The sequence below is a fragment of the Pseudophryne corroboree genome, chromosome 3 (assembly GCF_028390025.1).
Source record: "Pseudophryne corroboree isolate aPseCor3 chromosome 3, aPseCor3.hap2, whole genome shotgun sequence".
Classification (NCBI taxonomy): Eukaryota; Metazoa; Chordata; class Amphibia; order Anura; family Myobatrachidae; genus Pseudophryne; species Pseudophryne corroboree.
Window position 1 is genome coordinate 762,435,383 of NC_086446.1, and position 22,964 is coordinate 762,458,346.

A 22,964-nucleotide genomic window follows, 5' to 3' on the forward strand; every position below is an offset into this window, starting at 1 on the left:
ATTTTTTGCTGTATCACTTGGCATTTGTATCACTGACTTCATTGTGATATGTCGAATCAGTTTTATGAATTTTCAGAAAACTTTTTATCAATAACTATTGTGTACACCCTCATACATTCCCTCGGTTATGTGCTTACTACAAGTACCACTGAGGTGAACCTTACGGATAAAGGGGGTAATACCAAGTGGATCGCAGCAGGAAATTTTTTAGCAGTTGGGCAAAACCATGTGCACTGCAGGGGGGACAGATATAACATGTGCAGAGAGAGTTAGATTTGGGTGGGTTATATTGTTTCTGTGCAGGGTAAATACTGGCTGCTTTATTTTTACACTGCAATTTAGATTGCAGATTGAACTCACTCCACCCAAATCTATCTCAAAATTTCACATCCTGAATACTATATAGTCAAAGGAGTCCTGGTTGAAAATCTACTCTCCAAAAGGAGTTGTACTGAACATTTGTGTATGAATTGTGTTTTCTCCACATATTACTCCTTGGAAACTAATCTATATCTTTGTGAAATTGACGGACTCTGACCCACACGGGTAATATATCAAGAATTGTTTGTATACAGTATCTGCGCCACTAAGGGTCCTATCCAAATCTTTTTCCGTATATCCATTTGGGTGTGTAAGGTGACACACCAGGGTAGTACCTTGGGTTTGGCTGCGGTAAGAGTGTGCAGGGATATATCTTAAATGCTTATATCAGTATATATGGGTGATCACTAGCGCACGTGGCAGGGGCGGGGCGGGGCGGGGGAGGGGGGGTTCTGTGTACCTAGAAACCCCCCACTACTAAACCGATCTACTACTGCAGCACAACAAATTTTTCCCCCTCTGAGACAAAGGGGCAGATGTATTAACCTGGAGAAGGCATAAGGAAGTGATAAACCAGTGTTAAGTGCCAGATGATAGACGCACCAGCCAATCAGCTCCAATATGTAAATTAACAGTTAGGAGCTGATTCGCTGGTGTGTTTAATACCATGCACTTATCGCTGGTTTATCCCTTCCTTATGACTTCTCCAGGTTAATACATCTGCCCCAGACTGCGTTGGCCGGGAAGATGCTGGCTTAGTGGGTGAGGAGCCGGCTGTGAGCCATGCAGCAACCCGCCAGATCGGCGGAGGAGTGATGAGGGCTTCAGGCCTGCGGCACCATCATGGAGACCGTTAAGAGGCCTAAGAGAAAGCGCAGCCCCAGCTCCCACAGTGCAGCGCTAAGAGAGCGGCACCCTGCCCCCCTTGCCATGCAGCCTAATTACAGCATCCCCCAGAGGAGGAGGAGGAGGTTCCGGTGTCTGCAGTATGAGTGTGTGTGTGTAAGGGACGGGAGGCAGTCTGAGTGTGTGTGTTATCTGCAGTCTGAGTGTGTGTGTGAGGGGGAACTATCGGTGAACTCTCTGTAACTGTTGATAAGCGCTGCACTCTCCCAGTCAGTCGCACATGCACACACTGGTTATGGCACACAGCAGAGACAAGTGCGCATGCGCGACTGACAGGGGGAGCGCAGCGCTGATCAACCGCTACAGACAGTTCAAGACAAAGTGGCTGCGGCGGTGATGAGGAGGAAGCGCAGTGAGGAGAAAACTACGGGCAGAGGGCGGTGATCCTATTACAGAGGAAAACACATGCAATAAGCCAGATACCTCAGAGGTTAGTACACCCCGCCCCCTGAGCCCCCCCCCACATCTGCCCCTCACCCACCTGCGGCACCCCCACCTCCCTCCCCTGTGGCACCCCTGCACCCACCCCTCCCCCACACGCAGCTTCTACAGACCACATCCGTGGCACCCTGCAACCACTCGTCCCCCACCCACAGCACCTCTGCAACACCTCCCCCAAACCCATCCCACCCTGAAGCCCGCCCCTTCCCTCCTTCATGGACAGCATCTCCAGAGCCCCTCCTTCATCAATGCTCCCCTGCACCCACCCCTCCGCCACCAACAGCATCTATATAACCCCTCCCCCATCCACACACCCCCAACCGCACCCGCAGCACCTCTGGAACCCTTCCCCTATCTGTGACCCCTCTGCACCTGCCCCTCCCCCTCCACCTCTCGACCCCCTCCCCCATCCAAGCCCCCTCTGCAAGCACCCGTCCCCCACCAACGCCACCCCTGCACCCACCCCTACCCCACCCGCGGTGGCTCAGGACTCCCTACCCCACCCACGGCACCCCTGCAACTACCCCTCTCCCACCTTCGGCACCCCTCCCCATCTGCCTCTCCCACGCACCCGCCACTCCCCCAACCACAGCACCTACTAGGTGATTCATCGTGCCCTGCGTGCGATGTTCACGCCGTCGGAAGGGGCTACGGTCCCTTAACCATCCCACACCCTTTGTCAATGCAATATTTAACCACTCACAAAATTATGACTGGAGGTAATACTCCATATAATAAAAAGGGTTAAAGGGGCGTAGCCCCTTGTGACGGTGTGAAGAGCGCCCGTAGGGCATGATGAATCACCTAGTTCTAAATTTTCAGCATTCCCTACATAGGTCCATGATGTGCTCCGATGGGAACTCTGGATTACTAAAAAAAATAGGTGCAGAAATGAGAGGGCAATACAGCAAGCTTGTGACAGAATCCGGATCACATATAGTACTTGGGAGGGTTATTCTGAGTTTAAACATATAGGAGAAAAAGTAGACTCTTCTCTGGGGCACTTCTTTTATTAAAATTTAATTTTATTGAGTTCTCTTTTTATATATAACAAAAAACTATGTGGGTCATTCCGAGTTGATCGCTCGCTAGCAGTTTTTAGCAGCTGTGCAAACGCATTGTCGCCACCCACCAGGGAGTGTATTTTCGCTTTGCAGAAGTGCAAACGCTTGTGCAGCAGAGCGCATGCAAAATAATTTTGAGCAGAACAAGAACATCCCTGTAGTTACTCTTCATCGGCTTTTGACGTCACACACCCGCCCAGCCACGCCTGCATTTTTCCCGACACGCTTGTGTTTTTTTAAGCACTCCCTGAAAACGGTCGGTTGACACCCAGAAATGCCCACTTCATGTCAATCTTCCTGCGTTCGGCCGTGCGACTGAAAGTACCCGTACGTCACACGTGCGCATTGCGGTGCGTATGCATGCACAGAAATGCAGATTTGTTTGCCTGATCGCTGCGCTGCAAACAATGGCAGCTAGCGGTCAACTCGGAATGACCCCCAAAGTCTTTAAAAAATATTTTTGTTACAGCCCATGGTTGTCATAATTCACAGAAGTCACATATATGGATAGGCAAATATCCTGGTAATCACGGTTAAACTTGGCTCTGTTTTGTTGATATGTAAAAACAGTGTAGTCTTAAAATAATACTGTGACTATTAATTGCATATGGTGAAAATATTTATGACCCTGTATATAATTTATACACATTCATTTAGTTACAATTATACATTCTGTTTAGCTGGTACAATAGATTGATGGATGTACAGTGTGCTGTATGATGAGTGAAAGTGGAATCTTTACCATACATGATTTACCAACCAATTACTCAGTCGTTCTTATCACAGATGTCTGACTCTAACTGTATCCGGGGGTTTATTTACTAAAGTCCCGATTTAGTTTTTTTTTTCTAAGTGGCAACACGGGAATTTACAAAGCACAAATCTCGGCAGTGTTTTTCGTATTCGTAATGGTTTTCATGGCAGGGATCAGAAATACGAATGAATAGACCATCGGCCAAACGTGGCTATTTGTTCTTACAACGCGGTAATTTACTATTCATTCGTATTTGGATGTTTGTCTCTGAATGGTCAATTGCGGTCTTATTTTTCTGCGATTCGTTAAAAAAAAAAGCAGCAAAAAAATAGACCTGCATTTTCCAGGCGTGTTCACATGTGTTGCAACTTAAAAATCAATCACACTTGAATTAGGATGCCTATAAAAGGATCTTAGGCCCATTTCAATCCACCTACACTCAGAAATGGCTGCTGGACTATGGTGCAGTGATCTTTTGTGTGCTGTGGGATTCCTGAGACTCAGACATCAGCCTGGAAGTAACCAGGGCCAAGAAACTGAACATGGTCAGTAGGTTGTACAGGTTCCACGGAGGCTGCGCAGGCCTCGTTTTTTTAGGGGGCGTTTAAACTTGAACGCATTGTCCGATGATACGGTCATACAGATGTTCCGTCTAAATCGTACATACATTTTCCGTCTGTATGACCTTGTCAAACTGGGCCTAGACCTTGAGACAGCACGCTCTCGCCCTGTCTCAGGCCTGCACAAACTCCTGGTTGTGTTGTACTTTATGTCTACTGGCAGCTTTCAGGCTGTGTCTGGGGATGTCATTGGAATCTTATAGCCCTCCTTTTTTAGAATACTAACACAGGTGACGTATACCTAACTACCTCATCTGTTAATTTGTTGTTTTAATTACTGTCAGTGGCCAGTGATGATGTTATGTAATTTAGTCTCAGTACCCTTTTTTTTCACAAATATACACACAGGTTTTGGATGTTTTGCAGCCCCACATCAATGCCTCAATCTGTTTCCCTACCCAGGAGTCTCAGTGGAATGCCGTCAGGGTAGATTTCTATGGGTTTGCTGTCATGCCCAATGTTCTGGGAGCCATAGATTGCACACACATTCAGCTGAGACCACCTAGGGGCAGGCAGCACATATATACTAATCGCCATCTAGACCACTCCACAAATGTCCAGGTGGTTTGTGATGCAAAACTAAAAATAATGAGTGTTGTTGCTGGTTACCCTTGGGGGCTGCCATGACTCCTTAATCCTCAGTAAGTCATCCCTCTTTGATAAATTTGAGGACAGACAAATGCCAGATGGATGGCTGCTGGGTATGTTATTTGATATGTGTAGTACTTTGTATACTACGTCAAAATACACTGTGTTACTTATGTGTTGCTGTATCAGAATATGAAACACCTTACTATGGTGGTCATTCCGAGTTGTTTGCTCATTGCCGATTTTTTATATGCTGCGATTTGTTGCTAAATGCGCATGCGCATGGTACGCAGGGCGCATGTGCTTAGTTATTTAACTAAAAACGTAGCAGTTTTGCTGTTGTTCGTGCGGCGCTTTTCAGTCGCACTGCTGATCGTTGAGTGATTGACAGGAAAGGGGCGTTTCTGGGTGGTAACTGAGCATTTTCTGGGAGTGTGCTAAAAAATGCAGGCGTGTCAGGTAAAAATGCGGGAGTGTCTGGAGAAACGGGGGATGGCCGAACGCAGGGTGCGTTTGTGACGTCAAACCTGGAACTAAATGGACCGAGCTGATCGCAATCTAGGAGTAGGTCTGGAGCTACTCAGAAACTGCGTGAAAATATTTAGTAGCAATTCTGCTACTCTTTAGCTATTCTGCTAAGCTAAGATACACTACCAGAGGGCGGTGGCCTAGCATTTGCAATGCTGCTTAAAGCAGCTAGCGAGCAAACAACTCAGAATGACCACCTATATGTGTCTTTCAAGTGATGGAGGATATGGCTGTTTCTCTTGGCTTCTGACTCCATTGTCCCGACCTGATTTCCCTGCTGAACACGATTACAATCATGCACATAAGTCCACATGGAATGTGATAGAAAGATGTTTTGGTGTGCTGAAATCTAAGTTTCGGTGTCTGGATAAGTCTGGTGGACTTTTGTTGTATAGTCCCCTGAAAGGTAACCCAAATTGTGTTCTGCTGCTGATTTCTTCATAACATGTGTTTGCAACAAGATATGCCACATGTTGAGGAGGATGATGAGGATGAAGAAAGCAGTCAGAAAGCAGAGGAGTTAGAGACATCTGGCAACACTTGGAGTACAGATATAGGGAGGCAGGTAAGGCAAGACCCAACTGAGTTTCCAAGGAAACATTAAGAAGCGCTAATAATATATGTATCCAAAATATGTTTTGATATTGTTTAGAACCATAAAAACAAAGTATCAATGTTCAACCAAATAAATAAATAAATGGTAACAAGATTGTATAGTAGTAACAATAAAAATGTATAATCAGTATAGCTTACTTATTATTTGTGTGCAGTACTGCAGTCCATTGTTAAAGGAGATGTGCTGGGATTATCCGCTGATTAATATAGCTCAAGTGCACTGGAAAAACTTCCCCTGGTTTTATGGGGAATAGAGAATGCTTAGTTCGAGCCCCTGAATTACGGGGCACTGATCTCACCCAATACTGGAGGTCTCCGCTGATTCCCGTCAATAGCGTATTGCAGCTTGTACTCTGTGCGGTTGGATGGCTCTTATCTCGATGTATCCGGAAGAGAAGCCGCAAATTCCCTTAGGCAAGTCTGCAGACAGGGCTTTTCAAGCACAGCGGTGAGCACTTGTGGTATGATGTCCGGCCAGACACCAATTGGGGAGGACTAATTTACCAGAAGCAGGGTTGAGAATGGTAAACAGAGGTCTCCTTTCATGGGCTAGCAGTTGCCACGGTCCTCAACGCGCTTCTCTGCCCAAAGTAATTGGCAGTTTCATCAGGAGGTGTAGATACCAAACAGGCAGGTAGAGATGTATTTAAATCGGTTCCAGCCAATCAGCTCTAGGGTGTTATTAAACACACCTGTGTAGTCAGTCCCTATTGCATAATTAATGGTAAATTCATTCACATGTTATAAGGAATTAAGGTGCTTTTGTAAAAAATCTCAATACAACATATAAAATTCAGGCAAGACCCGATAAATACTCATTTTTAAGGTAAGGTTTTTTTTTTGTGTAAACAAAAAATTATTTCTTAACTTCAAAAACATTTTATTTACTCAGAATGTGTCTGAATCCTTTAGACATACAAACATACCCTGACTTCAAGCCATACAAATGCATCATGTGTATTGTGTGTTTCTATTTTCAGTAAACATCAGATTATGAGGCACATGTATGAAGTCTGGAGAAGTCTTTAAGCACTGATAAATGGAAGTTATAAAAACACAACATAATCCTGATTGTTATTGAACATGTTATTTACTTTATGAATGTGTGCTACGTTTTAACGTTACACTTCGACACATTTAAGATATTATCCATGCTGATTACATGTGTCCCTATGTGTGGTGTTCCATGGGATTTAAGGGTCACAAACTTAGGGGTACATTTACTAAGGTGGGAGATTTTTAGAACTGGTGATGTTGCCCATAGCAACCAATTAGATTATATCTATTATCTGCTAGAAGCAGCTAGATAAATGGTAAGTAGAATCTGATTGGTTGCCATGGGCAACATCACCAGTTCTAAAAATCTCCCACCTTAGTAAATTTACCCCTTAGTCTCATACAAAAAAAAAACTATTTGTTTCTGTTTGATGGAGGAAATCTGCATATTTGTTAGATATAACACAGTAAACCTGATTTTTCCATTATTCCACACATTACTTTGGCATTTGAAATGTTAGATATTTGATTTGTTATGCTTCATGTTTTTTTCACATATTAGTCCATTTTACAACACACAAACATGGCGGAACAATAATGTATAACCTACTAAAAAGTAAAGGACACAATTTAGGTACAACATATTAGGCCACTCTATTGTACCACAATACTGATATTATTGTAATGGTGTATATTTTAGAGTTTTAAATGACTCAAAATTAAAATTTTAAATTGTATGGGTCATGGGTTAATCTGCATGGCTGCCAATTAGTGAAGCTGCAGAATGTGAGACTGATAAGAATCAAGAACTATTAATTAGAAAATCAAATACTGCAGACTTATTTCTGCATACTAATGACAATGTGTAGCACAGAGAACATTTCTCCGGCTGGGTCCACAGGTTATCCACAGGATAACATTGGGATATGCCGGGGCGATAGCGGAAATGGCACCAAATAGTCACAAGCTTTCTGGCCTCCCAGGATGCATTGGGCTCCTCCAAATAATCCTGCCCACCGACTCAGTCAAATCAGTTTTTTATTTGGTGCGGCAGGAGCCGGACCATGGTCACAGGGCTGCCGTTAAGGCAGCCCTAAGCTTTTATTATTTTATTTTTATAGTCTTACTATGTTTTGAGTGATCTTTCTTAACAGCGTCTTAAACGCATGCTAGAAAGAGTCGCTCCAACAACTTTCCACCGGGTCACAACAACGCTTACCCTCGGGTATTAGTGCTGTCTCGACGGGCGTCTGTGTCGGATGTTCTAGCAGGTCCAGCAGACGTTACTAGGCTGTGGCCGGAGCATGGGGAGATGATAAGGCATCGGTTCCACTTACTAGGGGAATACGGACACAGCTGCACTGTATTGGAAGAGACTACAAACAGTGACTGATGCGCCGCCACTCTTAAATGCTCCAGCGCTATGCTTCAGGGATCATAGGTGCCAGGACTAGGTTGAGGCCACGATCCCTGGAGTTTATGTCAGCAGGGGGAGTTAGACGCTCTCCTGGTCGTCCCTCCCCCCAGTTCATGACCAGTTTTTATGCGTCTCCCGTCCATGAACTGATGACGTCACTTCATCCTCAGACGCTACCACGAGGGTACTCGGTCGCAGCCTAGGCCGCTGCGGTTGTGTATACTAGAGTTGCTGCCGAGACCGGGTCGCAGACAGGAGCGTCTGCATACACTCATCATACACTGAGCGTCTGTGCCTCTTATCAGTTACCGGAGCGGCAGTGTACACTAGTAGCATCTGAATCCACTCAGCATCTTTTGAGCGTATTGATTGATCTTGGAAGTGGGGTGAGTCTCCCTGTATCCCACTCTACTGAGTAAGGGTTATACAGTACTAAGATTCTATCTGCTTGTTAGTATGAATAGTTAATTTTGGTACACAATGCATATGAGGCCTGTACAGTACTGTTGTTTTCTGCATATTATGTCTGAAAAACTTATTGTAATAGCTGTTTAAAAATAGAAATATAGTAATTGTACTCCTACATACTAGAAAAGTATTTTTGTGGTTGATTATATTCTATGACAATTTTTAACATGTAACTGACTGCTAGTGTGATTGCTGACATTTATTTGTTTGTCAGTATTGTTTCTGAACATCAATTCAGGTGCACGGGTTGTGGTCAGATTGATATCACTTCTGTATCTATATAGGGGATTTTCAGTCACAGAGAGTGTAGTATTTGTTAAAAAAACACACAAAAAAACAGATTATTTACCATGTGTTTGAGCGGCTAAAATGACGAGGATACAGGGACTCCTACATCCTTAACATGCTTATCTGGTAAAATAAGGACTTTGCACGGAATAGCCCAGTATCTTACTTATGAGGAGCAACGCCCTGCAAGAAGGGGTGTGGTCGCACAGACCTTGTCTAGATGAGCTGACAGATTAGCGCCTGCAGGTCCATCCCCGGGAATAGGTTACACTATTAACCCATACATGCAGCTCCCCCCTTATGGTTTAGTAGCCAGGCTATTAAAACTAGGGTCAATACATCCATGTTACAGACTACACAAAATGATACAACAGATGAGGATACAGTGTATTCAAATACCCCATATGATGATCAATCGGAGGGTTTCAGCTCAGAGGATATAGCTGAGCTTATTGATGCCATGAAGGCTATCTTGTCTCGGGAGGAATCAGCCAAAGCAGTGTCAAAATCTAAAGCACCTATGTTTAAATGCCCAAAAACAGTTAGGACTGAATTTCCAGAGTCAGAAGATCTGACAGAATTTATGGAAGGACCTTGGGCTACACCCAACAAAAAGTATAAGATTCCCCAAAAATTAGATTCTTACTATCCTTTTCCAGCTGTGGACTGTTCAAAAAGAAAAGTTCCTCCTAAAGTAGATGCACATGTTGTACAACTTGTGCGTAAATCGGTTTTACCATTGCCATCTACCTCACTGAATGATGTCACAGATAGAAGAGTAGATGGTTTCTTGAAAAATATTTTTTCTCTCTCAGGGGCTGTGGTAAGGCCAGCTATGGCTTCAGCTTGGATGGCAAAAGCAATTGTAGAATGGGTAGAGGAACCACCAGGGAGCAGAAGTTTCATCTAGGCTATATAAAACAAGCTGCGCAATATTTGGAAGAAGCAGCAATTAATATGGGTACGATTGCTTCTAAGGCATCAGCCTTAATGGTAGCCGCTTGTACAGCAATTTGGCTATGTACTTGGAAAGCGGATGCAGAATCCAAGAAAGCTCTTGAAGCATAGCCTTTTGCTGGTAATATTCTGTTCAGAAAGCAATTGACAGATATTCTGGAATCGAAGCTGAATCCATAAGGTCAAGTTTCTGGCTAGTTATAACCCTAAACCGAGGGGGTCAAGATTTAGGGCATTTCAGTGGCAGGGTAAATCAAAGGGAAACGTTGATGGTAACCAACACCAAGATAATAAATCAGCTAGGGGTCGGAAGCAATGGGCCAATAGACAACCAGCTTACAAACCAGAGCAGAAGCCATCAGTTTGAGGGTGCGGGCCTCCGCCTGGAGGATTCCACGGTTGGGGGCCGACCCCTTCACTTTGCTCACATATGGCACCAGTCGACGACAGATGCTTGGGTGCAGAAGGTGGTATTTCTCAGATATGGTTTCCCTTTCAAGAAGCAGCCTCCTCAAAGGTTTTTTTGCACCAGCCTGTCTCGTATAGAGTCAAAGGCCAGAGCTCTGCAAGAAGCAGTTCAGAAATTGCTTCAGTCTGGGGTAATTATCCCGGTGCCCCTGACACAAAGGGGAAGGGGATTTTACTCAAACCTATTTTTGATTCAGAAGCCAAATGGATCATTCCGACCAATTCTCAATCTCAAGAAGTTAAACGAACACCTTTGGGTTCCAAAGTTTCACATGGAGCGTAATGCTCCATAGTCTTGCCATGGAACCAGGAGATTACATGGTATCTCTGGATGTACAGGATGCTTACTGGCATGTGCCCATAGCGCGGCCCCATCAGTGTTACCTCCGATTTGCCATCCTCCAGCAACATTTTCAGTTCCAGGCCTTGCCCTTTGGGCTAGCAACAGCCCCCAGATTATGGTGGTTATGGCAGCTTATCTGCAGGCAGGGGATAATAATTTTTCCATACCTCGACGATCTTTTAATCCTAGCCCAATCCCATCAGTTAATCTTGGACCATCTCCAACAGACAATAGCTTGTCTACAAAGACACGGATGGCTCATAAATTGGGAAAAGTAATCTCTGAGTCCATCCCAACGGAAAACTGAAAACATCAGACAATAAAAAGACAGATGATAAAGCTTCCAGTAAATGTGAAAAGGTCACTAGCCTGGTGGCTACAGACGGACCATCTAGACAAGGGGAGACCCTTTTGGATAGCAGATTGGCAAGTACTAGCAATGGATGCCAGTCTTCAAGGCTGGGGGGCAGTGTTCGAGAATGTTTGGTTCCAAGGAAAATGGACCACAAAGGAAAGTTGCCTGCCAATAAATGTGTTGGAAATAAGAGCCATATATATGGCTCTGGTTCAGGCAAGGGACATTCTGCAGGGAAGACCAGTCCAGATCCATTCAGACAATGCAACAGCAGTAGCATACATCAACCATCAGTGAGGAACTCACAGCAAAAGACTGATGGAAGAAGTAAATCACATTCTAAGATGGGCAGAACTCAATCTTCCGGCATTATTGGCAGTGTTTGTGCCAGGAGTGCTGAACTGGGAAGCGGACTTTCTCAGTCGACACACCATTCAAAGACCAAAATGGGCATTACACCCGGAAGTATTCCAAACTCTAGTAAACAGATGGGGTCTGCCAGAAATAGATCTCATGGTGTCCCGTTTGAACAAAGTTCCGGCATACAGGTAGAGAACAAAGGATCCCGGGGCGATCCTTGTAGACGCAGTCAGTGAAATGGGAATTTCATCTGGCATATCTGTTTCCTCCAATCTCCCTGTTACCCAGGGTGGTGAGGAAAATAAAGCAAGCAAAAGGAGCCATAATACTAATAGTTCCAGCCTGGTCCAGAAGGCATTGGTACATAGATCTACTAAGGATGTACGTGGAGGCTCCAGTTCTGCTTCCTCAACATCCAGATCTACTAATGCAGGGGCCTTGTTATCACAGCCATCTGGAACGGCTGTCTTTGATGGTGTGGCTGTTGAAACCTCTATCCTAAGATCAAAAAGATTCTCACAACAGGTAACTCAAATCAGCTCGTATTTATCATCGAATATGGCAGGCCTATATTCATTGATGTAACAAAGTGGGTATAGATCCAAGATCTTTTAAAGTATCCAAAATTTGGATTTCCTCCAAGCAGGAATTGATAAGGGTTTAAAGGGGGCTTCCTTGAGAGTTCAAGTATCAGCATTAAATGTATGGTTTCAGAAAAAGATCTGATTCTTAAAATCCTTCAGGGGGCTCCGTTTGAACCGCTTAAGAGAGCAGATCTTAAATGGTTGATGGCTAAAGTTATCTTTCTACTGGCGATGGCGTCAGCTAGAAAAGTGTCAGATTTAGGAGCGCTGTCATGTACAGTAAGTCTCCTTTTCTGATCTTTTATCCAGATAAAGCAGTTCTCAGAACTAAATCTGGTTATCTTCTGAAGGTGGTCTCAATGTTTCCCCTAAATGAAGAAATTGTAGTCCCGGCTTTTCAGGTATCGGGACTTTCTGCGGGAGAAGCGTCGCTGGACGTAGTCCGTGCATTAAACATTTACGTAGATCATACTAGTGTCATCAGGAAGACAGATTCTCTGTTCATTCTCTACGGATTTCACAAAAGAGGATGGCCTGCTACTAAACAGACGCTAGCAAGATGGCTCCGAATGATGATTTCAGAAGCATATTCTCGTGCTGATCTCCCTGTTACGGCTAATGTCTCTGAACACTCTACACTCTAAGTAGGTCCTTCATGGGCAGCACAACATGGTGCTTCAGCAGAACAGATTTGTAAGGCAGCCACATGGTCTTCCATTAACACATTAATTAGACATTATGCCTTGGATACTTTTGCCTCTTATGATGCTGATTTCGGGCGAAAGGTTCTCCTGGTTAATCAGGAGCATCCCCTCCACTAATAATGGCTTTGGGAATCCCAATGTTATCCTGTGGATAACTTGTGGACCCAGCTGGAGAAATATACCGTTATGGTAAGAACTTACCGTTGATAACGGAATTTCTCCTATGTCCACAGGTATCCACAGGGATCCCACCCTGACGCACCTAATTTGAGGATCTTTACAGTCACTAAACCTCTTCCCTCTTGTATGGAACGGTGTTCATGTGTCTTCTTATCGCCTGAATAGGGTTCTACATGATACTCCTGCCTAATGGCTGTGAAAACAACTGATTTGACTGAGTCAGTGGGCGGGATTATATGGATGAGCCAGATGCATCCTGGGAGGCCAGAAAGCTTGTGACTATTTGGTGCCATTTCCGCTGTTGCTCCGGCATATCCCAATGTTATCCTGTGGATACCTGTGGACATGGGAGAAATTCCGTTATCAACGGTAAGTTCTTACCATAAAGGTATATTTTCCTGCTCCAAAAAAAATTAAAGAATGTCAATAACCATTGGCAATTACAAATACCTTTTGTTGTTTGTAACAGTTATAATTAATGATGTTGTTTAAATGCTTAATCTGCTAAGTGGTATAGATATACAGACAAACATACACTCAATAACTGTGTTTGTTTTCTTCTCCTAACCGAAATCTGTATCTATGTTATTTATTTTTTTGTGGTCGTCTGCTTGGACGGACCTTTGCCTTTACCACTGTCGTGTGGGCGTGTTCTGGTGGAGCGCCTTGGTGGTGACGACACAGGCGATATAAGTGGAGCTGTCGTACCAGAATTGGTGCTTGGTTGTTGTTTGTGCTGGGAGCTGAGTGTTTCATTGAGGTTAGTGAGGGTGGCATTGAGTTCACGCGTTGCAGCATTGTGATTTTCCATAATTCTGGTTATAGATTCAGTGAGCATTTGATTGGTTTCTAAAATGTTGAGGTAGCTTTGCTGTTGTCTGTGTTCTTCCATTATGTGTTGTAAGTTGCCCATGACATGTGTCATGTCTGCCCGCATGATTTCCATGGTGTTGGCAATTTGCGTGGTTGGTTCATTTTAGTGGCTGATATTTCTGCTGATTCTTCTGAGGTGAGATGGTAAGCTTGAGAAAATGTAGGTCTGCCTACGCAGGCAATCCTGATTAGTGGCCTGCTGTGTAGCCCAACTGTCCCAAAACACTTGATCAGGGCGTTGTGCTACTGGTGTAGTTGGGCTCTGTTGTGGTGGTGGTGGTGGTGGTGGTGGTGGTGTGTGTTGCAGTGGTGGTGTACTCACAGGTGCTGGGGGGGGGGGTGTTTCCTTCAATTACTGGCTGCATTTGTAAAATAATTGTCTCATCCATGTCACTGTGTTGCTGGTGTTGTGGAGGGATGCTGGTAGCAGTACTTGATTCTGGAAGGACAATGACTTGGTGGTTAATAATCCATATGTTATTAAAATGACTCTAAAGCAAAAAACATGGAACACATGTATTTGAATGGTGATTGTACATATCCTGCATAGCAACAATATCACTCATAACTTAAATGCATCCATATGGCTATTTTCGGCAAATGTAGCTGGTTACTTCATTGTGAAAGCAAGCACATGAGTTGTATGGTATATCATACATACTGCACCATAAAAGTGCATTTTTAAACATTAAGTGTTGCCTTTTACTGTGTTAACAAAGTAATGTTGTTGCATGTTGGAGGCAAGGTTTGTTATTAAACACATGTAAAACAGAAGATTACAGCCTTACTCTTTGACAAACTTACACATGTGTTTATGTTGCAGCATCTTCCAGACAATATGCTACTATAAGGCTGAAGTGGCCATACATATCTTTACTGGATCTGGAAAAGGCAATTTGGCTTTGTTTCCATTTGATGTTTGTTGTTTTTCGGTAAGTATGGTTGATTGGGCTGTTTGCCCACTTTATGATTATAATTAAATGGATCATTAAGAGATGACTAATATTGTATTTTGTTATAGACTCATACTCACCATCAAGATGAGGGGAATGTGGTTGGTGTCTTGGAGGTGTGTCCAAAATTTGGAGTGGGTGAACAGAAGAAACTGTAGACAATCTTTGTGGCGGGGTACCCTGCTGTGGTTGGGAGTGGACATCAGACCTTGCTTTCTTTGGTGGCACATGTGTCCGTTTTTTGTGTGGTTCAGGAGGCCACCTTCTGCTGCTCAAGCCTTGTATTGAGGGACCTAATAATATTCTAAGGAAAACATTTGTATGGCCATTCTTTTACAAACATAACCTGTACTACAATGGACACTCTACCTGCTTCGGCATCATTATCATCATCAGATGTCATGGGACTGACTGTAGGCCGAGCAGTCGTGCTTTTTTTCAACACTGTACATCAGGATTAAACAAAAAATAATAATAATAATTTTTCAAATGCAATTGGTCTACATTTGAACCATTATGTTTATAAATATGACACCTAATTAATTGTTTGTGTTGTATTAATTTAAAAAAAATACATTATTAGGTAATCAGAGATTGTGAACACACACACACACACACACACACACACACACACACACATTACCACATCAATATTGCTCAATAGCCATATGCACTCTGGAAAGTGCAACACAGGAGATAATGTAGAGGCCACAAACATCTGCCTACATTACAAATACATACACTAACAATACAATTCACACACATGTTGCTTTAATAATCTAATGTACTTAATGAAATATGGAATTTTGGAAAACCTCTGTGATGTGCCACCACAAACACACACTAGCACAATATCACCAAATTATTAAGTAAAGCATTGAAGAAAATTGATATCCATCATAATATTACTGTAACTGATTATGCAGTGTTGAGGCAGGGTCTAAATACAGCCTCAAAATGAGCCACCAAATACTGTGTTTGCTTTTAACATGATTTCATTCTGTCCAAATTAAGAACCACATGTCACTGGTTGAAAAGTGTCTTAGAAGTACTCCAGCCTCTAACAAATATCACTATTTTAGTCACATTGATTGCACATGGATAACTGAATAAAAATACAGAGTCCAAGTGTTGTTAAAAAAAATGTGGAGAAGGACAACCTTGGTGCCTTACAATTCAATGACACATAAACTAAATTATTCACATGCAAAATTACAAACTTTAAAAAATAACAACATCACATACAATACTGTTATATGCCACATTGGCTTTTGGATTAACCATAAACAAAAACAATGTATTTGGGGACGTGCACTTGAAGATGTTAGTAATGCGCTACGTCACATGACACACATTTTCAATATACATTAATACATAACAAATGTTAGAGAATGTTATGAAGAAAACACATGCTGACCATCCTTCCTGAGCCGATCGGAATCACGGACATTTGTTGCTGACACAACTTCAGGAGGGATTAAACTCCGCATGGGCTCCTCATAGTCCAGATATCTGACAATAAAGGGCTGTCAATTTTCTCTTGTTCCCAGCCAAGCTTCGCATATTTGAGGGTGACTCCCCAGTGGACTTCACCTCAGCTGAGGATGCAGCTGGCTTATCTCCAAGACACTGCCCGCTCTCCTTGTCTTTCTCCTCATGATTCTGAGATAACCTCTATGGATCAGCCTGGTTGATTCTACTATATGTTCTTATGCCATACTCATTATTGCTCACCTTTACTGTCTTGTGCCTTGGGACACAGTGGAAGATTAGATCTTACTGACTGCCTAGTTTAAGCAGCGCAATAGTGACATCTTGTGGCTGTATCATTTCATACAGACCTATTCCTCCGGTTTCTTTTCCTGCAGATGTTTGCAACTCCATACCACAAAAAGTTCCCTATTTTCATGGTGCTGTTCTACATTTTACCAAATAATTTAATTTTTGTTCCGATTGTTGGTGTGCAGATTTCTATTGTTTCTTCTTCTGTGCACCCAGGATGGCTAGGACCTCCGAATCTACAATTGTATTGAACTTTTCTGGTTTGTCCAGGATTTCTATGGAGTATATGCAATAGCGGGCGAATCGCGTCATTAGATCCGCCTCTGTATGATTCGCCCGCTATCGCCAGCCGCAGCCCTGTCGCCGGGACCCTGAATTCGCAATATTCAATGAAAAACTGATTCGCCCCTCCCGCAGGCGGATTCCGGCCAATCGGCGAGCAGTGGGCGTACTGAATTCGCCTTCCCTTCCAAAGCAGCACTATATTAGGGCTTGTTTGTTGCATGTGCTCTGCAGCCATTTTGTGAACCTGCAGAGAGGTGTGAGGAGGTGCAGAGCTAGCAATTTGGTTGTTTGCTGTGGATATCTTTGGACACCCCAGCAGGCTTTATTCCAGGACAGTCAGGAGGATTCCTGTTACCCCGGAGCAGAGCCATTTTAGGAGCTTTTACTACAGTTGTAGGTAAGTACCACATGTGTGTCTGGTGTTGCATGTATGTATGTATGTGTTTGTGTAGTGGGGGTTGCCATGAGGTGTACATGGGGTGTTTGTGTATGTGTGCAGGTATGTGTATAGCCCCTTGCTTGTGTTGCTGCATTTTTAGGGGGAGACTTGTGTTTTGGGGTAGTTTTTCACGTTTTTTTTTTTTTCTTTAATTGACTTTTTTGGGTCTTCTATTAGCATTGGTGTACCCCCTGAGTGTGTTGGGATGCTTTCTGGCCATTTTGGGGTGATTTGGAGCAAGTTTAGTCGACAGCCTGGTCGACATGTGCTGCTGACTGTTTAGCAAACATGTGTTTTCCCGCCTAATTTTGCTGTGGGGTGCCTCCTGAGTGTGCAGGGATGCTTTCTGGCCATTTTGGGGTGATTTGGAGCAAGTTTAGTCGACAGCCAGGTCGACATGTGCTGCTGACTGTTTTGCAAACATGTGTTTTCCCGCCTAATTTTGCTGTGGGGTGCCTCCTGAGTGTGCAGGGATGCTTTCTGGCCATTTTGGGGTGATTTGGAGCAAGTTTAGTCGACAGCCAGGTCGACATGTGCTGCTGACTGTTTTGCAAACATGTGTTTTCCTGCCTAATTTTGCTGTGGGGTGACTCCTGAGTGTGCAGGGATGCTTTCTGGCCATTTTGGGGTGATTTGGAGCAAGTTTAGTCGACAGCCTGGTCGACATGTGCTGCTGACTGTTTTGCAAACATGTGTTTTCCCGCCTAATTTTGCTGTGGGGTGCCTCCTGAGTGTGCAGGGATGCTTTCTGGCCATTTTGGGGTGATTTGGAGCAAGTTTAGTCGACAGCCAGGTCGACATGTGCTGCTGACTGTTTTGCAAACATGTGTTTTCCCACCTAATTTTGCTGTGGGGTGCCTCCTGAGTGTGCAGGGATGCTTTCTGGCCATTTTGGGGTGATTTGGAGCAAGTTTAGTCGACAGCCAGGTCGACATGTGCTGCTGACTGTTTTGCAAACATGTGTTTTCCCGCCTAATTTTGCTGTGGGGTGCCTCCTGAGTGTGCAGGGATGCTTTCTGGCCATTTTGGGGTGATTTGGAGCAAGTTTAGTCGACAGCCAGGTCGACATGTGCTGCTGACTGTTTTGCAAACATGTGTTTTCCCGCCTAATTTTGCTGTGGGGTGACTCCTGAGTGTGCAGGGATGCTTTCTGGCCATTTTGGGGTGATTTGGAGCAAGTTTAGTCGACAGCCAGGTCGACATGTGCTGCTGACTGTTTTGCAAACATGTGTTTTCCCGCCTAATTTTGCTGTGGGGTGCCTCCTGAGTGTGCAGGGATGCTTTCTGGCCATTTTGGGGTGATTTGGAGCAAGTTTAGTCGACAGCCAGGTCGACATGTGCTGCTGACTGTTTTGCAAACATGTGTTTTCCCGCCTAATTTTGCTGTGGGGTGCCTCCTGAGTGTGCAGGGATGCTTTCTGGCCATTTTGGGGTGATTTGGAGCAAGTTTAGTCGACAGCCAGGTCGACATGTGCTGCTGACTGTTTTGCAAACATGTGTTTTCCCGCCTAATTTTGCTGTGGGGTGCCTCCTGAGTGTGCAGGGATGCTTTCTGGCCATTTTGGGGTGATTTGGAGCAAGTTTAGTCGACAGCCAGGTCGACATGTGCTGCTGACTGTTTTGCAAACATGTGTTTTCCCGCCTAATTTTGCTGTGGGGTGCCTCCTGAGTGTGCAGGGATGCTTTCTGGCCATTTTGGGGTGATTTGGAGCAAGTTTAGTCGACAGCCTGGTCGACATTTTGTGAGGGGCAGCCATTTTGTAAGGGGCAGCCATTTTGTGAGGGTCAGCCATTTATACATGTATGTATTTTTTTTTTATAACAGAGATGTCAAGGGACAAACAAACCCGATCCGCCCCTTCCCCCACCCCCTCGGATCTATCCCTGCAAAGCAATGAGGAGTGGGAGCCAACCCAGGAGGCGGATGCGACCGACCAGGCATCTAGTGACCAGCCGCGGTCGTCAAGGGCCCATGAGAAGTCCAAGAAAAAGCCTAGTAAAAAGGTACTTAACCACACCTGCAGACACAAATAGCATCAAACTTTACCCACTGTAGTTTGTGCAATGCCATGCACACCTACTGTAATAGGTGCGCAATGCCAGGGATACTGACACTCACAGGTACATACCGATCTTAATAAAATTTATTTTTATTTTTTTTAATCCCTAAAGGCAAGAAGCCAGCCAGAGGAGCAGTCGGAGGAGGAAGCCTCTGGTGAAGAAGCAGGACAGAAAAAGCCGCGTGGACCCAGATACACTGAGGCGGAAAACTGTGTCCTAGTGGATTGCGTCGACAGGTCCTACGACGTTTTGTATGGATCAAGGGCACAGAAAACAGCATTTAAGGTAAAGCGGAACATCTGGGAATCCATCGCCAGTCAAGTAACTGCAATTTCTGGAAACCGTCGGAGCACCCAAAATTGCTTGAAGCGGTACAGTGATTGCCGCAGACAGACCAAGAAGAAGATGGGGATTCAGCGCCGACATGAGACAGCTACGGGAGGTGGCCCGGCTCTCAATTTGAAGTGGCTATCCTGGGAGAACGTTATTAGAAGGCGCTTGAACCCTGTCATGGTCGAAGGAGTTCGCGGAGGTGTGGACTCCAGCCGTCCTGCTGGCTTTCTCGAGGAGGAAGAACCGCCCAGAAGACGGAGGAAGGCGGGAGACCAGCCGTCCAAAAGGAGGTCTGATGGTAAGAATACATTCACATGAGCTGTAGTTCCCTTTAAAATTTTTGTATGTGCTAATGTGTTTTTTTTTTTTTCAGACAGACCTGCCCAGAGGACATCACCTGCGCACAGGACATCGCCAGCGCACGGACCGTTACCTGTGCAGCAGGCATCGGCAGCAGCGCGCGGACCATCAACTGCGCCGCAAGCATCGCGAGCACACAGATCGTCACCTGTGCGCCACAGTTCGTCATCGCGCAGTTGGTCACCTGTGCACCAGACGACATCAGTGCACAGACTATCACCTGTGCACCAGACACCGTCGGCGACCACACCACAAGATGGGCGCCAAACTACAGCTCCTGCGCGCAGGCCATCACCAGATCGTCGTCTCTCCAGGAGCTCTGGGACTGTGACTGAAGAGCCTCAAGACACAACCCTTGTGGACCCATCACTCGATCTGTTTGAGTCTACAGGGTTAACTGACGAAACTTTTCTTGGGTTTGAGGACAGCCGTGCAGATGTATCCAGCCAGACCCTTGAAAAGTCTTCCGAAACGAGGACAAGTGGAGCTCCTGGAGCAGCGGCATCACAGGATGGAGAAGGTTTGTTTGTTTTTTTTGTGGGGGGGGGGGGGGGGGGGGCAGTAGTTGTGTAAAGTTTATCAACTTTTCCAAAATTTATTTTGCAAACAGTGGTGCCACGAACCAGCAGCGGACTAGCTTCGGGGATTGGTTCGTACTTCAGGCCGGATCTCCTACAGGGGTCGTCAGAGGATGACGAGGTGGAAGTGCAGGATGATCCAGTTGCTACATCCCTGCGTGAGTAAATTGAATTGTGAACCTTCCAAAAAATGTATGATGAATGTGGATAATATTGTCTAATTTTCTTTTCAGCTGCCCAAATGCATGTGGTGGCAGACATCCAGGAAGGGCAGAATCCCTCAACTGTTCAGAGGGTTCACACCCTGGCATCAGAGATTGGGACACGCCAGGATACATACACAAATGTTGTGGGAAGCAGACTGGACAACATTGAGAGGACAATGGAGAAAATGTCCAACAATCTGCATGAACTGCAGAAGACTATTTCCGACAGCACGGCCACAATACTACAGATCATAATTGAAGATCGTAGGGAGAATAGGAACATACTTAACATCATGTCCGATTCCTTGGTCAAGCTTGTGGAAAAAACCACATGTTTGGCAGAAAGCAATAAGAACATGTCGGATAGTCATCGACACTCCTCTTCCAGCCAACAGCTCATCGCAACCACACTGCAGATGATCTATGATAAGCTCCCAGTACCAGCTCATCAACACGCTGGTGATCCACCATATCCGCCGTCTCAAGCCACAAGGACGCATCGTACCCTTCCTCAAGTCCCATCCCAGTACAGTCAGTCACAGATGTACCAGGGATATACAGGGATGTACCCCACCCCCCAGATGCCTCCACCACCAGCCGCACATTCTTCAGCAGCATGGGCACCGAGGGCCAGTCGACATACTCCCCAGCCTCCCAGGACATCCACGCCCTATCAGGGGGAAGAAGAGGATCCGGACAGACTTCCACCATAAACCCGGTCGTATTATTTTATTTTATTTTAAATGTTTTTCATGTATCCCTGTCTTCCCCTCCCATTAGTTTGTTGTTTTTCTTACTATTGTTTTTTCTTTGTTGGGCTTCCCCACCCGTGACCGGGTACTACCAAGGAGCTTTGTGTAGGCATACATGCGCGGGCATGTATGCGGGCGCGTGTGGTAACGGATGAAAGCTCCTTGCGGCTACATGTATGATGGGCCAAAGAGCTATTCTGATACCCCCTTTTTCTTCAAAAAATCCTTTTTGTAATGATGTACAGTAGACTTTCATTGTGTGAATTTACTATTCACTAGTCTGTGTTTTTGACTTATTCATAGGATTTGTGAGGAAAAATGAAGTGGACGGCATAAGATTGTGTTGAGCGTACCAAGGTGAGTAGAACCATGTTTAATTCAAGAAACTTTGAACCGCATGCCTTTGTAGAACAACACCGCCCAGCAATGGCTCATGCTGGGCTGTGTTGTTCCACAAATGTTAGCATGTCAAAGTGCTGACCACTGACGACACTCTTTCACTTTGAACCGCATGCCTTTGTAGAACAACACCGCCCAGCAATGGCTCATGCTGGGCTGTGTTGTTCCACAAATGTTAGCATGTCAAAGTGCTAGACCACTGACGACATTCTTTCACTTTGAACCGCATGCCTTTGTAGAACAACACCGCCCAGCAATGGCTCATGCTGGGCTGTGTTGTTCCACAAATGTTAGCATGTCAAAGTGCTAGACCACTGACGACATTCTTTCACTTTGAACCGCATGCCTTTGTAGAACAACACCGCCCAGCAATGACTCATGCTGGGATGTGTTGTTCCACAAATTTTAATTGGAAAAAAATGAACATGAATTTAGTGTGTTTTTACTTTAATATACTTTTTTTTCTTTTCCCCACAGATATCTATATACACAAGAAAAGAATGTAAAGAAGAACAAACTACTTTTTTGTTTTAATTAACTTTCAAACTTTATTAAAAAAATTTTTTCTTCAATAAACTTTTAAAAATAGAAGTTTCCTGTGGTTTTTATTAAAATTTGTAATGCAGTTGAATTGTATGTAAGTAGATTGCCCAGGGAACATCAGGGGATCTGTCTCTTCACATCCACGCCACTTGGGAAGATACACCGCAGGACCTGTGGAAGAGAACAGTATGAGCTACCAGATGTGGGTAATAGTGTCACCCTGGGACTGGAAAGAAGAGGTACATACAGTCCACACAACACAAGCGGGGAACAGTGGGTCCAAATGCAAACCTCCAGCACTTGCGTCACTACACATCCAAACATTCCCTGACCAGCATTGCTGTTTCATGGAATGTTTGGATGTGTAGTGACGCAAGTGCCGGAGGGCTGCACTTTGGGCATGCCAGGGTGATTTTGGACAAAGGGAGTTCTGGGCAATCCAT

The 22,964-nt window shown here is 44.7% G+C and overlaps 1 protein-coding gene across 1 annotated transcript; it reads left to right on the forward strand.

Annotated features, from left to right (window-relative positions):
- Positions 1-19,073: 19,073 nt before the first annotated feature.
- On the forward strand, positions 19,074-22,569 carry LOC135056797 (serine/arginine repetitive matrix protein 1-like). The gene is made up of 6 exons (XM_063962398.1): positions 19,074-19,293; positions 19,462-19,981; positions 20,057-20,563; positions 20,654-20,779; positions 20,855-21,936; positions 22,456-22,569. The coding sequence occupies exons 1-5, from the start codon at positions 19,093-19,095 to the stop codon at positions 21,538-21,540; spliced, it is 2,040 nt and encodes a 679-aa protein (XP_063818468.1). The 5' UTR covers positions 19,074-19,092; the 3' UTR covers positions 21,541-21,936; positions 22,456-22,569.
- The last annotated feature ends 395 nt before the right edge of the window (positions 22,570-22,964 follow it).